The 16,208-nt window shown below is 42.3% G+C and overlaps 3 protein-coding genes across 8 annotated transcripts; 2 read left to right on the forward strand and 1 right to left on the reverse strand.

The window, feature by feature from the left end:
* Positions 1–621: 621 nt before the first annotated feature.
* Positions 622–1,905, forward strand: tmem86b (transmembrane protein 86B). The gene is made up of 3 exons (XM_030057484.1): positions 622–672; positions 890–1,133; positions 1,402–1,905. Exons 1-3 carry the CDS (start codon positions 622–624, stop codon positions 1,854–1,856), a joined length of 750 nt encoding a protein of 249 aa, XP_029913344.1. The 3' UTR covers positions 1,857–1,905.
* A 457-nt stretch (positions 1,906–2,362) lies between these two features.
* Positions 2,363–7,812, reverse strand: hspbp1 (HSPA (heat shock 70kDa) binding protein, cytoplasmic cochaperone 1). Of its 6 annotated transcripts, none has more exons than XM_030057478.1 (9): positions 7,555–7,811; positions 7,257–7,349; positions 6,928–7,049; positions 6,365–6,584; positions 5,876–6,100; positions 4,882–5,037; positions 4,402–4,498; positions 4,151–4,262; positions 2,363–3,007 (listed from the first exon to the last, which is right to left on the reverse strand). In XM_030057478.1, the coding sequence occupies exons 3-9, from the start codon at positions 7,045–7,047 to the stop codon at positions 2,927–2,929; spliced, it is 1,011 nt and encodes a 336-aa protein (XP_029913338.1). In that variant the 5' UTR covers positions 7,048–7,049; positions 7,257–7,349; positions 7,555–7,811; the 3' UTR covers positions 2,363–2,926. The 6 variants fall into 6 exon arrangements, with proteins under 6 accessions (XP_029913338.1, XP_029913336.1, XP_029913337.1 ...); XM_030057476.1 differs by having other exon boundaries at positions 7,257–7,467; XM_030057477.1 differs by having other exon boundaries at positions 7,468–7,811.
* Positions 7,813–8,439: 627 nt separating this feature from the next.
* Positions 8,440–15,931, forward strand: tufm (Tu translation elongation factor, mitochondrial). The gene is made up of 10 exons (XM_030057473.1): positions 8,440–8,558; positions 9,848–9,894; positions 10,018–10,156; positions 10,254–10,420; positions 10,553–10,822; positions 11,492–11,624; positions 11,865–11,969; positions 13,328–13,479; positions 14,722–14,841; positions 15,448–15,931. Exons 1-10 carry the CDS (start codon positions 8,522–8,524, stop codon positions 15,619–15,621), a joined length of 1,344 nt encoding a protein of 447 aa, XP_029913333.1. The 5' UTR covers positions 8,440–8,521; the 3' UTR covers positions 15,622–15,931.
* Positions 15,932–16,208: the final 277 nt, after the last annotated feature.

Genomic DNA, 16,208 nt, shown 5'->3' on the forward strand with positions numbered 1-16,208 from the left:
GGATGACCGACATATCTGTTCCTGTTTCATTTCTGCTTGAAGAGAAATGGTGCATCGCCTTTGAGGTTTCAAATGATCAAGCAGGAATTTCCAGCAGGAATGTGGACAATTTCCCCGACTTTATTTGACAGAATCCAAGCAGCAGTGCCTTAGAGCCAACACACATTAAACAGCAGGAAATCACATCAAGTATCATAGCCTATATGAACAAAGTTTTGCTATTCACAGATACTGCAAGGTATTCTGCCATTGTATCGGCCTGGTTCAACTTTGCCCTTCAGCTGCTGATGTCACCAACGTATTCCAGTTGGAGAGGTCAAAGGTCAGCTGTTCGGCCATGGGAACTCAAAACAGGGAGCAACACTGATTATCAGAGACCAATCTGATAGATTGCCTGTTGCAAGGACTGGTCCAAAGTTCATTGCCATCGAACACCAGCAGACCAAGAGACACGAAGCGGTGACTGACAGGGACAGACAGAGAGGGGAAAGAGAGGAGACTGTCCCGGCTGAGCAGCAGAGGATTATACCTAACGGGAACTGAGGCAGTAAAGGTAGGAGGAATTATAAAGGTGTGTAGGCAGGTAGGTCTGACGGCCACATCGATCCTGATTGTCAGAAGATGGACATCCTTGAGACAGACGCCTATGACCGGAGGCAGAAGAGAAACACGGTACCTAAAACTCTTCACTTTCTCACTCTTAAATTCAATTATGATGAGATTCAGTACTTTTGCATGCTACTTTAACAGCTACTCCCATGATGAAATAGGCTGTAGTCATCATAAAAGTACATTTATTTGCACATTCAAGCTGTGATGTTTCTCAATCACTTATTTCACCCCCATTATTCCCCTTTGTACCAATTCCCCCCTCCTTCCTCTCTCCCAGTCCTGTGCACTCTGTCTCTCTCTTGTGCCTTTCTTTTTGGCCACAGCTGCCTTCTTCTACACAAGGACTCCTGACTTTGCACCCTCCGCCGTGGCCGCAGGTGTCAAGGCAGCGCCCACGCTGCTGTTGGCTTTTCTGGTGCTGAGCTGGAAGGGAGGTCAGAGTGTCCTGGGAGTGGCAGGAGGACTGGTCTCCTCAGCGGTTGGTGACATCTGCCTGGTCTGGTCTGAGCTTTTTCTCCACGGTAAGAGAGCCTTGTGAAATGCAAACTGGCACTTTTACCAAATACAAGTTTAGCTGCATGGAAATCATTTGTCTATCACCATAATCACTGCTTACAGTATATAATGTGTATATTGTCATGATATTCTTTGAAACAGTATCTTGTCCACTGTGAAGACACATTCAGAGGAGGCTCTAGATTCAAGCAGCACCTTTCAAAAGCATCCAAGTGTTTCACTTTGTTTGTCACTCATTCACAATATGCTCTGAACATCTCCCATCTGTTCCAGGAATGGGTGCATTTGCTGTGGCTCATCTACTGTACGCATTCTCCTTCCTCTCCGCCCGCTATTCACCACTTTCCTCGTCGTCCTGCTGGATCCGCTTTCTATATGTGCTCCTGTTTGTGATGGGAGGAGGTTCCTATGTCTATCTATACCCCTACATTCAGAAAGCCCCTGACGCAGCTGTACTGACTCCAGCCGTTGGAGTGTACGTTGCCTTAATTACTCTGATGGTGGCATTAGCCGTCCGAACCCGCCGGGCAGCAACATTGTTAGGAGGCTTGTCCTTCATGGTGTCTGATCTGACACTGGCCCTGCAAATATTCAAGGTGATGCCGTCGCTGGAGCATGGCTACACCATTGTCATGATAACCTATTATTTAGCACAACTTCTAATCGCTGTGGGTGATATAAAAGCGGTGGAGAACGAAGATGACTTTGCAAAATGGAAGAGGTCCTAAGTAGCATCCCTGTGGCATCCCTCAAGTCTGAAGTATCCTCCTCACACTTCCTTCCAAAGCCTCTGTGAACAGTTGATGCAGGTTCTGGCTTTTTAAAAAGAGAACCCATCAAGTGAAGGAACAGAGGAAGAGTCATCAGTAGCCTGTGGGATAATCAGCCAAAAGAACAAGGACAGTTCTTGGACCAGCAGCACTTGACAGCTACTGGAGGCATTTAAGACCTCACTGAAAACGAGCACCTTACAACTGGAAAAGATGAAAACAAAAGAAAACCTCATACTGTGCACTCAAAGACTCCAGTAGTCATGTTTTCGAAGTGAATTGGATACTCCAAAACCCTGATAAAAAGAACATTTCAAAATAGCGTAAATTAATCAATCTAAAAAAAAAAAAAAAAAAAAAACACTTATAATTTCTACAAATAAGACGTCATTATATGTCAAAATCAAGTGGTATCTGTTCAAAATTAATATTCTCTGATTTGTCTTCAGATCAGCAATGTTGTGTTGTATTGATACATATGATTTAATTGTAGGTTGTACATGTGGTGTCAATGTTTTCCACTTTTAAGCTGGCTGTAAGACATGAAAATGGCCTTTTTGTTATATTCATAATAAATAAATATGGTGTAAAGTTGAAGATACAGCTGACTTAATTTTTTTCTTTTTAACTTACTGATCTACCAAACCTAACCTTGAAGAAATTCAATATGATGAAACAAACAAACAAACAATGATGAAAATGATGAAACAAACAAACAGAAAATGTTTTGAATATATGGTAGCAAACTATATAATGAAAAGGTGTGTTTTACATTTGAGATAAAGAGAACTGAAAACACTGGACATCAACAAAGTAAGAAGTGACACATTCAAATTTCAGGGATATTTTACATCAAATTCATGGACAATGTAAAAGCCAGGCCCTCATGGGTATTTCCACACTCCACTAACATGCCAACAATGAAACTTTGCCCTCAGAGAGAAAAAGTTGCTTTAGAACCACGATCCAAGTCCTTAAACACTCATCAAGTGATACTGAATCAAGTGAGGTGAATAACCAGCGAGGCCTCAGCGATCCATGCCGTTGTCGTCTGACTTCAGTCCATGGAAACACATCGTCCTCAAACGCTCACAGAAGTCAAGTTCTTCCTGTTGGAGACAAAAATGTGGCTTCAGAAAAACATCTTCATACACGTCTACTATCTGAACATCCGAAGGGCTTTGAAAAATATAAATTCAGAAATACAGTTATCAGTGTTTTTCTTTTGCACTCAGACAAAAGATTTTTTTTAATGGCAGCAAGCGTGAGCCAGTTGACATTAGAAGGAAAAATTTTAACAAACTCAAAAGGAATCACAACATAAATTATTCTTTTTTTTTTTTCTTTTTAAACATACATCTCAAAATCATATTAAAGAACTACATGACTAAGGCCATCATCCTAAGACATAAAGATTTTGTTGTTAAGAAATTGTTAGAGGCTATCAATGGCAAAGGACCGGCTTCAAAATTGTACAATTTATTATTCCACACCACTTATGACTGTGGTGCAACTATGAAACCGCTGTGAGAGAGAGATCTATGAGCATCTCACCACAGGCCAATAGGAAAAGATTTTGTGATGCTCAAATTATTTATCAACTTGTGTAAGGTACAAAATGATCCAGTTCAAAATTTTATTTAGGTCATACATAACTCAACAAATATTAAAGAAAATGCATCAGAATGTTTTGGATTTATGTTGCCATGGCTGTGGTGGGACAGCTACACTCATGAACCAACTGGCCTGCAGTAAAAAAGATTCTGTGACAATTTTATGCATTTCGTAACATACGCATTTCATTCAGCCTCTGAGCTAAAACTTTGCTGCAGTTTTCTCCAGTTGCTCAGAAGGTGAGCATGGTTTTATTTGGGCAAGTATGCATATAAAAATGTGCCGTGCTGACTTCAGCTCTGCACAGGAATACTCCCATGCTCCACTTACTGAAGGTGCCCTTCTTTAAATGGAGCACAGGAGTATTTAGTCCTTATCCTCAAGGGTTCAACACTGGCATTATAAATTCCAACTGCAGATTATTTAACTTTATTTGAGACAATGTTAGAGTGAAACTGCATATTGACAAGTGAACTGAGCTCAATTTTCCCTACTGTCAGACTCTAAATCTTGCTCTAACAAAAAAAAGTGTGCATTTCTATTTAAACACAATTTTGAGCCTAGATTCAATTGAAGATTTCAATGCTTTAGACCATTACCACCACTCTGAAATTATATTTTCAACACTCAAAGACTACCTCACTCTCCTCTTTTCCCTGGAGCTCTTTCACTCTCTGTTTGAGTAGCTCCTCCAGGCCGAGAGAAGGACTCCTGCAGTCTCGAAGCCCCTGTGGGCAATCCTCCACCAGACTACACACACACACACACACACACACACACACACACACACACACAAATAGGAGAAAGGGCAATAGAGAAAAGTGTGAGCAGTGGACTCGTGTCAAGTTGAGAGTGTGTATTGAACAGTGAGGAGAAAAGTGTTTCTCACCAGCAAAGAGCACCAAGCACGTGTTCGTGGAAAGGAGAGTGGGGCATGCGAAGGACAGATACCAGCTGTTGTGCCATACCCATGGAGAGGACCGTGTCTGCAGGAAAGAGGAAACAGATTTAGATGCATCACAACCAAAAATTAATTCAAGCAACAGTATCAGGTCAAGGAAGAAGAAGCTTGACTGCTTATCAGTGCTTTTCAGTGGTTTGGAGTTTTAGTGGGTAAAGGCTGTTTCAGAGAGTTTTCTATTTTGTAAAGAATAAATTTGAAGAAAACACTGGATACTTGTCATCTTTAGCATGGAAATGGAAAAATGTGATATTGAATGTTGGCAGAAACTACTTGTTATCACCAGCTGCAATACAAAAAAAGCTTTCGAAAAACCTAATGGCTACTCCTTAGTTGCAATATAGCCACCTGGCCTGGTTTACCTGCACTGTATGTTTCCTCTGCCCCATACATCTGATACATCCGTACCTTTCTGCTCCGGGTGTGCCGTCAGCAAGTTGAGCAAAAGGAATGCCGACTTGGTGCGCAGCTTCTCGTTGTCCGACTGCATGCCTCGCATCAGCACGGAGAAGCCGTCGTGAGAGAGGAACGCCCGGAGTCCCGCCTCCTGCTCCCGGACAAGACCTGAGGCAACAAAGATGTACAGTCACACCGTGTTGCTGTGGAGCGTCACGGGCCAGTAGGAGAACAGCAGGAGGTAACGATTCATTCACTGCATCGAAGGAATGTCTCAATATGAAATGATTCAACCTGATTAATTCACAATTCTCAAAGACAAAAGAAAGAAAAGACCTAACATTGTAGTGATCATACCGAATACTATAAATTGCAAGTTACTTTGTCAATAATGTTTGTTGTATAAAATAAAAAATGTTACTTAGGCCGTCTGTTTTTTAGTTTTTTTTTGTTTTTTTTTTCTCATTTCAGGAAAAAAGGATATTCTTATGCTACAGCATGGATTAATAGATTTAATAGATTGAACTAATGTTGTGCAAAAGATTCTCACCTCTATTGGCCAGTTATTTTAAACTATACAAAAGGCAGCACATAACACTTAAGACATGTAATGACACTCATCATCTTCTTCTCATGTCCAATGAATGCTTTCTAAATAAGACAACTTGTCACGGTAAACTGGACCAGCTACAGAATGCTCAATACATACTGTACATGTAGACTGATATAAATGATGTGCTGTCTATAATAATTTATGTATGCGTTTCCTACATACCACAATATTCCACAATATTCTTATGTCACAGCTACATCACACTTTTGGAGTGAACAAGCATCACAGCTGCACATTCCCAGCATCTGACACAATAGAATCCAACCACAGCATTTTATGAACCAGCTCTTTGCTGTCCTTATGGATCAGTGGTTATTAATGTGAGATCCTATATAGTTCAGTGAGCTCCTGTGGCACTGGCTGCCTCTCAGCACCAAAGTCTTACACACTCACATGAGACGGCGTACAGGGCTTTCACCCGGACTGTGGGATGGGGGTCTGAGTCTGCCAGCTGCAGCAGCTTGGGCAGCGCTCCCAAGCCAAGCAAGTGGAACTGCACCTCTGGCATGTTCTGGGCACAGGAAGCTATCAGCTGGGCGGTGCGCCACCTGACGCCACTTTGGGTGTGACACAAGCACTGAGAGACGCACAACTCCAGTCCACCCAGAGCCATCAGGTCTGTGAGACAGAGAGAGAGGGACGCCGTCAGGATACAGCCAATAAAATGTATTTTATTTACTTTTATGCTTCTTCTGACAGACTGTCACATCATGGGTTACAGCAAATCATTTAATAATCTATAATTTGGAAGTTTAAAGCCCTTCCTAATGTTTTCATTGCATGGGATACAAACAATTTTACATCACAGAACTTGGATGAGGTAAAAATAAATAAATAAATAATGTATGTATATTCATTAGCTCAGTGCAGTTTGTTACAAACCTCTAGCGTTGTCCAGGTTCTCACACAACTCTGACAGCAGCTCCAGGGCTGATTCCCGCTCGTCTTCGTCGTCCTCTTCATCCCTCTCTTCCTCTCCGTCTCTCTCCCTGGCGGTCATTCCATCTTTGTGCAGGACAGCCAAGCACTGCTTCATCTGCTCCACCTCGTCCAGCTGCCCTTTACACATCTCTGCAAGAGCTCCTCTCAACCACTCCTTCCTCTGGAGCAGAAACACGGAGCAAGAAAGCTTATGAGAGTGTTTCCTGTGGAAGAGCTTCATGTTCTCCATCAACCAGATGTGTTGTGGCATGAGGCTACCCCTGCTAATGTTGTTAATAATCATGATGGGACAAACACAGACGAGCGATGAATAAAATATCACTTGTTTTAGTAAGGAGTTGGGCCACCACTAACCAACACAATTGGCACAGATTCATCAACTTTCTGAAAATCTACTGGAGGAATGGAATACCATTCTTCCAAAAGATAATCCCACACTAGAGCACTTTATGTTGGTTTTTAATTTAATTTGTCAAAATGACCAAAACACAGTGTATAAGTACCTCCTCTGACAGGGGCTGGACAGGAGCAGGTCCCTCCGCTGCAGAGCCTGCCTCCACCGCCAGCCGCAGGACCCCCTGGAGATTTGGGGGGTATCTTCTGTTTTGTCTGTCCTCTGCCATGACTTTAGGATTGAGAAGGAAAAAAACACATTTAGCCCTTTACTAACAAACACCACAGCATCCATTCCATTCACAGCTATGAGCCCTGACCAGGCATGCTTCCCAATGGAGACGTTTCAGAGCAGTTTACTACCACAGTCGCTGCTGTAACTATTACTCTACAATTTAAGTCACACTGATGTAAGACCACATTAAGTCAAAATACGTACCGAAACACGAAGGGGGTGACAAGTATCTGCTGCTCGTGTTCCGTTAGCTAATGTTAGCTCCCTGCTCGCTCGGCCACACAGCCAGAAGGCTAACTGCCGTTTGTACGAGAACAAAACAAAGTCAGCCTGTCTCACCGGGCGTCCTGTGTGTCTGTGTTAAACCAGTCCACCGTCGGTGTGTGTGAGCTGCTCGGTGTGCCGGCTGACTCACCTTTTAAACACACAAACATGAAGATGCTAGAACATTCTGGCTAAGGTAGCTGCTCTCGTGAGTGTCATGCAAGCTGCCATGCTTTACCGTAAAGACTCAACCAAACGGGCAGGTACAGTTCCCCCGGCGCACTGCCACTCTCTCTAAAGTCGTTTCAGTCCGATTAAAATCATATATAAAACAGGGAGAGCGAAAAAGATTTATTCCGCATGTGAGAGGTGGTTGACGAAGGGCCGCTCCGACAAACAGTTTGATGTTTATATGGTTTGATACAGTTTAGGTGAACGAGTAACGCGCGACTACTACAGAGCTGAGCGTCGTCGGGATGATGACGTCATTTTCGGTGGCTCGTCCAGAGATAGTAAAAAAAATGAGAGCGAACAGCGCGCTCTGTTCAGTCCTCCGTCGATGCCCCCACTTCCCCACCCCACTTGGGGAAATTCAGGTCAAGTACATAAAATATATATGTAATACACGTGTTTTTATTCATGTTATTATTTAGTTGAAACATATGCCAAAAGTCCTTACAGAAGATTAAAAGAATTATCATATAGAATACTGGCTTTGGACCACACCATCCTGCATTTAGTTGGAGAAATTATCAAAAACATAAGTGTTATAAGCATTATTTAATTAGGACCTACCAGTTTAGAGATCATGGAGCATGTCCATATTTCTTTTGATATCAAGAAAATCTGAGCATCGGGAAGAGCAACACAGTATCTGTCTAGATTAGAATTTACAAGAGGAGAAATATTATTATGTTCTAGATGCAGCACGTTCAGATTAAGTTCATTGGCTTTGTTGGGTGTCTGATACCACATAGGGCAAGACTGTGGAGATGAAATATACTTTCAATTAAAAGCAAGGAATAAAACTGTGGTCTGAATGAATGCATCTTCTCAATGTGAACACAGTGCGTTGTTGGGTCTATTGTCCAAATTAAATTATCGTAATAATGCGCCTTTCTAGGTAGCAAACTGAGCAGCCACGTTCCCGCGGGCGAGTGAACATCTTCGTCAGAGAACATCTTTGGCTTGTCTAACCGTCCAAGATGGCGGCGCTTGTGGGGCTGCGTGCATGTTTCTCCGGTAAATTATGTACTAGCATGTCAAACTGTGTCTGTCTCCGTCTGTTTATCAGTTAATATTAATTTCCTGGTTCACACATTTAACTCCGCGGTATAACACACTCTCTGCATGTGTACAAATATGACAGAGCATGGAGACTGAGGTGATGCTGTCTCTTCCGACGGGAGAGCAAGGTCACGTTACTCGCTAGCTGCAGAGTAACGTTATGTGTCTTAACGCAGCGCCGTGAGCTCGCTGATAAGGACAGGGGATTGATTAGGTATTGATTAGGTATTAGGTTGTCTCGTCACTTGGTGCCGTTGGTTTTTTGGTTGTTAAACTCAAGCTAATTTAGGGACGCTGTCACCGTGTGTTTCAGGGGAGCTGCTAGCTTAACATTAGCTCGCTAGCTGTCCTGTCTGCAGGGATTCATTCATATTAGCTGACTGTTTTCACCCGATGTAAGCTGCAGTAATGTCATCTGAATGTCCCCTGAACCACGAGGAAAATATTGCAAAGGATAAAACCCCAGTGACTCTCTCAGACATAATTTAACAGAGGCCTGCAGAATTGTCTCCTAGGGGATCATTTAAGTATTTCTGATTCTGCTTTCTGCTAATGTGTGACCCCAACACTGTGTTTTTTTAATTTGTGGGCATCATCAGCTTAGAGCCAGAAACCAGAGACCGACCGTGTTATAGTTTGAGTTGTGGAGATATTATTGTAATCCTGCAAGCCCAAACACTGAGCTAGAATCAGACACAGAACCAAAGATACTTAATGATCCCAGAGGGGAAATAAAGTCATTTGCAGTTGCTCAAATTCTCAAGTGAAGAATAAAATCATAAGAGATAGAAAAAAAAAATGTGCCTTTAGAAATTAAAGAAATGAAGTGTGTTACGTGTAGATATGTTCTTAATCCTGCAAAATATTACAACAATAATTACAGAAATAAAAACTTGAGCCATGTAAAAAAAAAAAAAAAAAAAGTCCACTTGTATACCTAAATATGCCATACATACACACGGGTGTTGCACTGTTGACTCATTGTATTGTCAATCACAGCTACACCTGCAGTGTCCCATTTAACTAACAAGGCAGCTGAAGTTATATCACGGCCTTTGGCAAGTTCATGTAAAGATCCTGGGTTTTCTGGTAAATATGCACCACCTGTAGTGTTGGATGAAGCCACTCATCAGTTCAAAATGTATGAAATCAGAGAGGCTATGCAGATAATCGTGGAATACAAACTGTGGTTCACTGTCATATCAGGTTTATACTGTTCTCACCTATTTATTCGTGCTGCTCAGCCCTCCAGCTTTCTTCGCCAAGTCTGCTGCACAGCTCCTTCAAACTAGTGAGTATCCACACAAACCATGAAGCTCGGTTCAAATGGATTTTTTATAAAGTTCTAATGATATAGAGGTGGAACTCTTGGCAGAAACAACAAATTAACTCTTAATTTCTTTTTGTGTGACAGTGTGCTGTGCCTCTGAGTCGGCGGACCTTTGCCACGGAGGCTAAGAAGACATTCAGCAGAGACAAACCTCACGTGAACATAGGAACAATCGGCCATGTTGATCACGGCAAAACCACGCTGACCGCAGCCATCACTAAAGGTAGGATTACTTCCCATCTTCTGGATTACGCCACAGGGAATTGAACAGACCGTGGAGTTGATCTGTCGATATGACTCGTCTTGTCTCTGCACTTCAGTGCTGGCGGAGGCCGGCGGTGCTCGCTACAAAAAGTATGAAGACATTGACAATGCTCCTGAGGAGAAGGCCAGAGGAATCACCATCAACGCCTCTCATGTGGAATACACCACAGCCAACAGACATTACGCTCACACAGACTGTCCCGGCCACGCCGACTACGTCAAGGTAGCTCCTTTTCCTTCTCAAAGCACCTGGAAAAGGAAAAGTTTTAACATGATGCAGCTTCCCCCGATTTGACTTGTTTAATTTCTCCATCCTGTGAATGTCCTCTAATCCTCCACCTCTTTCCTCTGTTAGAACATGATCACAGGCACGGCGCAGATGGACGGCTGCATCCTGGTGGTGGCGGCCACGGACGGCCAGATGCCTCAGACACGCGAGCACCTCCTGCTGGCCAGGCAGATCGGCGTCGAGTACATCGTGGTGTTCATCAACAAGGCCGACGCGGTGGAGGACAAGGAAATGCTGGAGCTGGTGGAGCTCGAGATCCGCGAGCTGCTCACCGAATTCGGCTACGACGGCGAGAACACGCCTGTCGTGATAGGCTCCGCCCTCTGCGCCCTGGAGGTGAGGGGAGGGTCGTGACTAAACGGTTTAACAACGCTGTGCTGAACTTCTGAGTCTATCCTCTGCTGAAATTCACAGTTATGTAACCAAGTCTGACTGAAAAGCTGTGGCAGAACATGGCTGAAGTTTTCATGTAATGTTGAAAAGAATTTAGCATGGGATACATCATTTATTGAAGTAAATTCGGGGTCTTGGGAGTTCAACTGAACAATTAATCAAACTTTTATAGAAAATGCATCTATGTTTATATGTATGTATGTCACAGTATCATAGCTAAAGAAGCTTGAAGTGGACTCTTACTTTCTTGATTATATGTAGTTCCTGTTGAGGCAGGATGTTTGGGTGGGACAGCAGGGCAGCAAAGGATCATTCACACCAAGAGCACAGACCAAACCCAAACCCAATAGGATGTCAGATTTGGAGAGAAACACAATTTTATTTGAAGGGACAGGTTGATGAGAGGGGATGTTTTAAAGATTTGCAAAAGTGTGATTTGTTCTGGTACATATATTATCATTCCCACCAAAACTGTCAATCATATCACAGTCTCTGTAAGAAAATCATTACAGTTAAGTGTTTTTACCACATCGTTCAGTCCTGCCTGGGAGTTTAAATTGTTTTGCAGTGATGATATCGTTCCTGATCAAATAGTTTCCTGTTCCATTTCAGAACAAACAGCCTGAGCTCGGTGCCAATGCCGTGTTGAAGCTGCTGGAGATCGTGGATACATATGTTCCACTTCCCAAGAGGGAGCTGGAAAAACCCTTCCTGCTGCCCATTGAGGGAGTGTACTCCATCCCAGGTGGGAAAAACTACAGCATTCCATGTATTTTACAGTATTTAAGGTTAATGTGTGTGCTTTGTACCTTAAATTATTATGACAGATTTGAGCATGTGCAAGATTAGCTTGTTGCAAAATGTCATATCTCACGATTGAAGGGGACTGATTGAAAATTGTTATAAACCAGAACAAAGATCATCTCCAACTTGACTCTGAACTTGAATCTGAAACTTGGATTTCCTTTTTTTTTTTTTTTTTCAGGCAGGGGTACGGTTGTGTCGGGCACTTTGGAAAGAGGAACCATCAAGAAGGGAGATGACTGTGAGTTTGTGGGACATAACCGCCACATAAAGTCTGTGGTTACAGGTGAGTGAAAGGTGGAGGGTATCAAGCAAAGAGACTGAGCTCTTGTGTGGCTTTCGACTCATATGAAAATATGCCTAAACATAACAAGAATATTAAAATTTTGCCTCAGTTTGAACGGCAGAGGCTGCATTATACCTCAAAAAGGAAACAGATGGTTGGTGTATCTGGCCTTCCGGTGCTGTGTAGGGACAAATGTCTAAAAATACAACCTACTGCTTAGACAAATATGCAACATGTTTGACCAGTCGAGTGACACGTGAACAGAAAGCAGTTGAATCTGAAATTCCCATTCCACTTTATTAAATTGGTATTGGAACAATGCACTTCATAATTTTATTTGAAAATAAATTGCATAAATGACACATAGAGATGTAAAGGGGCTAGAGGGTGGATGCTGTATTGCACAAAAATGATATTCAGTTAACTAATGTGATAACCTCGTGAACTGAGGTGATCCGTCACAGATAATGGTTTAGTCTTATAGCCATGTTTTCATTGTTTATGTTGTTTGGTTTGCTTTTAGTCACATTTTTATTTGATCAACAGCACACCTGCATGTCTTTGTCCATAAAGTAAACACCACCAAACCAAAGCAACAAACTAGCAGCTTTACTCCTAATAACAACTAAATGATTTTTGTGACATTAAAGGTCCACCATGCAGAACTGTAGAGGGTCAATTGAAATGAGGACAAGTTAGACTCAACTGATGAAATCATGGATTTTGTGTATAAATCTATCAATGAGTCAGATGATGATGAGAGCCATGTATACTTCATCACATTATATACATTACACGTTTTTTGTTAGTGGGGTCTAAACAGACGTCACTTTAATCGACCTTCAGCAATTTTGCACCATGGATTGGAAAGGATCCAGAGTCAATTGTTCTAAAAATACTCATCATATCTATTTCAGAGCTTTCTGTCCAGATTGTTTGGCAACTGAAAAACTGAACTGAAGAAAATAAAACCTCCTAACTTTGTTGGCAGACCTAGCCATGCTTTAAAATTACATAAAGCCTTTTTGTGGCTGAGGTTTGTGGGTAGTGCTGCTGTTCTGTCAGTAGAGCTGCCCGTCAGTCACCTCGGCTTTCAGCGATGTCGCCGTGGCAGCCGGGCTCAGCTCTGATGGGCGCAACTGCTTCTGGTGGCATTTTTGTTTTCACGTGAAGTACCCGTCACTGTCAGTGTAACTTAGCAATTAAATTCATTCAGCTGCATTTAGTTAGTATTTCTGTAAATATCTATTCACGTCTTCTCCTGGCAGACGAGTGATCAGTGTGGCGCAGGTATTGTTTGCCATCACACAGAAAGTTTATGTTGTTCCTCCTTGTGTTGTCCGTCCTGCTGCCTTCAGGTATTGAGATGTTCCACCAGTCTCTGGACCGGGCGGAAGCGGGAGATAACCTGGGCGCTCTGGTCCGTGGCCTGAAGAGGGAAGATATACGGCGAGGCATGGTGATGAGCAAACCAGGATCCATCATGCCTCACCAGAAAGTCAAGGCCCAGGTCTGCACTTCACTGCTGCTTCACTGCCATAATGTCATGTGAAGATTTAAAGGCACAGCCAGCGAGTCTGGAGAGAGCTTGTGATTTGTGGTGTTGCTACACAGCCCTGGCTTGGTAAATAGGAAACAAACACAGTGGCTCAGAACGGGTCAGGCAACACTATACCAGCCAGTCAGCAGCAGGGGGCGCTCACGCTCATGCACAGGACAGGGGGAAGGGGAGGAGAGCTCGGGGAGAGGAGGCAGTGCGAGTGAGAGAGACGGTAAATCTGGCTGTTGATTACAAATATCAACAGTCTTTCTCCAGAAACACACTTTTTTAAAGTCACAATGAAATACAAACTATAACTTCCTCAGTTTTTTAACTAATTTTTTCATGCTGGAATATTCTCATAATTTAAGAATATGTTCTAAAGACTGCTGTCTGTCTGTGACTTTACAGCTGCTGAGGTTTGTGCTTTGTGTGATGAGCTGTAAGGCCTGCCGTAGTGTCCAGCAGGGTTCCAGCTAATGATGGTTTTGACTGATTAATCTGTCATGTAGGTTATTGATGAGTCACTGAATTCAGTTTGAATCCAGATGAAAATAAGTACTGCATGCTGCTATCCACATTTACTGTATCACTGTGTAGGCACAAGCAACAATTGTAGCACACCTGCAATGACAAAAGAGCAGCCTCTTTGATGCAGCTGCATAATAATTTTTATTTTCACTGAAGAAGCTGTTAATATCATGATGATATTGTTTTTGTTTTGTTTTTTGTTTGTGTGTGTCTGTACCAAAAATCGTGTTTTTTACATCTGGAAAAAAGAATATGTAAGTTAAGAGATATTTATGACACCATAATACTTCATTTACAATGTTTGTCAAGCATTTTACCTTTATCAAAAAATTGCAGCCCCTGCAATTTGGACATTGCACTTGGCCATATTGCAGTTTCAATAATATTTCAATTGATTGTTCAGCCCAACTGCTGACTGGTCAAAACAAAACAGTGCATCAGTTCTGAATATGGAAACACTCCCTCTGTCAGGCCAATAATCTTCTCTGGTCATTTTCCCCTCTTTCTACTGGTTTACCCAGATGCCACAGTAACATCTGGGACTACTGAAAAATGGCTGGTTTCACAGCAAAATACACATTTTAAGGAAGTGTTTATGCTAAGTGATGATTATTGCAGTATTTTTTGGTGAGCTGAAAATGAGCGTGGTGTGTGTGCTCATGTGTCCCCTCTGTGTTTCAGGTGTACGTTCTGAGTAAGGAGGAGGGCGGCAGACATAAGCCGTTTGTCAGCAACTTCATGCCCGTCATGTTCTCTCTCACCTGGGACATGGCCTGCAGAATCTCTCTGCCCGCTGAGAAGGTGTGTGTTGCTCTGGGTAGCCCACAGTCAGTGTTAATGTCATGGACAAATAATTTTCGCCCTACTTTTCATCAGCAACGACAAAAACAAGACAATAACTTAATAAAAACTAATTTATGATCACAAAACCTATGATGAAGTCTATTGACGGTTTCATCAACAAATAAAAACAAGACAAGCGTTAGGGAGGGACGAGTTGGGAAGCGATCCAAAACTCAGAGCTAATTTTAGGAGAGACGACTTGAAAGCTAATCTCCTTGTGTGGTAGGGAGCGGGACACAAACTGTGTACAGAAATGTCAACATTTATCTGAGACTTGGATGTATTTGTATTTGATTTCAAGATAACAGTTAAATCTGTGCCTTAAATTCTAGAGAAACATTTTAATAAGGCTAATGTTAAAGGTCCTATCACCCTATTGGAAGTGAAGGATATTTTTTCTGAATATGCTTGTATGTAAAAAAAAAAAAAAAAAAAAAATGTAATTTTTGACATTAAATCAAAATTATTGTGGGATGTGGGAGTTGGATCATTTATTATCATGTATTTCAGGTTGTTTACATTTGTAGTGCCTTTGATGGTAACCATTTGTCCTTTTTCCTCCAGGAAATGGTGATGCCAGGCGAGGACACGTCCCTGACGCTCACTCTGCGTCAGCCGATGGTTTTGGAGAAAGGTCAGCGGTTTACTCTCAGAGATGGCAACAGGACCATCGGCACCGGCCTGGTCACAGAAATCCTGACCATGACAGAAGAAGACCAGTGCAACTGGGGCTCATAGAGAGAGAACGAGAGAGAGAGAAAGAGAGAAAGGCAAAAAGGGTGGGAGGGGGGCATGTATATGGGAAAGTGATCTGGGAATGGGGAGAAGATTTCTGTGTCTGGCTAAGATATGAAATACTGATAGAAATATACATATACTGAACACATGCTCACACCTTCAACAGGAGTTAAGTCGCAGGAAGGCATGGCTCTTTTCTGCAGTTCCACCAAACCAGAATATCTGCAATGGGATGTTCAGCATTGTCTTTGTGTCTAAAGGCCGGACTGTCATTTGTCATTTATGTAATAAAATGTATTTAATAATGAAAGTGCCTCCTCCTGTGCTTGTTTTCGCAATTAAGACAGGCTTTTTGTGTCGGCTGCTTGTACTGGTTTGAGTATTTCTTAAAGTCAGTAATTTTATATTTACTTAAATACACATCTGCTTGACTGTTGTACTTCACTACATTTTAAATCATTTCCATTATAAAGTACAAATGATCAGTGACAGATTGTGGAACCTTTCACAATAAACAGAGGAGGAATCTGCTTCTACTTTGTTGGTTCTACTTGCTGCCATTTCCAAAGTTCCAATAAAAGATGCAG

The sequence above is a fragment of the Myripristis murdjan genome, chromosome 8 (assembly GCF_902150065.1).
Source record: "Myripristis murdjan chromosome 8, fMyrMur1.1, whole genome shotgun sequence".
Lineage (NCBI taxonomy): Eukaryota > Metazoa > Chordata > Actinopteri > Holocentriformes > Holocentridae > Myripristis > Myripristis murdjan.

Coding starts and splice junctions, on each gene's coding strand:
- hspbp1 (XM_030057474.1), bottom strand. Junction 5,038..5,875: donor AGCCCTGTACGCCGTCTCAT/GTGAGTGTGTAA, acceptor TTGTTGCCTCAG/GTCTTGTCCGGGAGCAGGAG. Junction 3,008..4,150: donor AGGGAAAAGAGGAGAGTGAG/GTAGTCTTTGAG, acceptor TGTCTCCAACAG/GAAGAACTTGACTTCTGTGA.
- tmem86b (XM_030057484.1), top strand. CDS start 622: ATGGACATCCTTGAGACAGACGCCTATGACCGGAGGCAGAAGAGAAAC. Junction 673..889: donor GGAGGCAGAAGAGAAACACG/GTACCTAAAACT, acceptor CCTCTCTCCCAG/TCCTGTGCACTCTGTCTCTC. Junction 1,134..1,401: donor GTCTGAGCTTTTTCTCCACG/GTAAGAGAGCCT, acceptor CATCTGTTCCAG/GAATGGGTGCATTTGCTGTG.
- tufm (XM_030057473.1), top strand. CDS start 8,522: ATGGCGGCGCTTGTGGGGCTGCGTGCATGTTTCTCCG. Junction 9,895..10,017: donor TGCACAGCTCCTTCAAACTA/GTGAGTATCCAC, acceptor TTTGTGTGACAG/TGTGCTGTGCCTCTGAGTCG. Junction 10,421..10,552: donor GCCACGCCGACTACGTCAAG/GTAGCTCCTTTT, acceptor TTCCTCTGTTAG/AACATGATCACAGGCACGGC.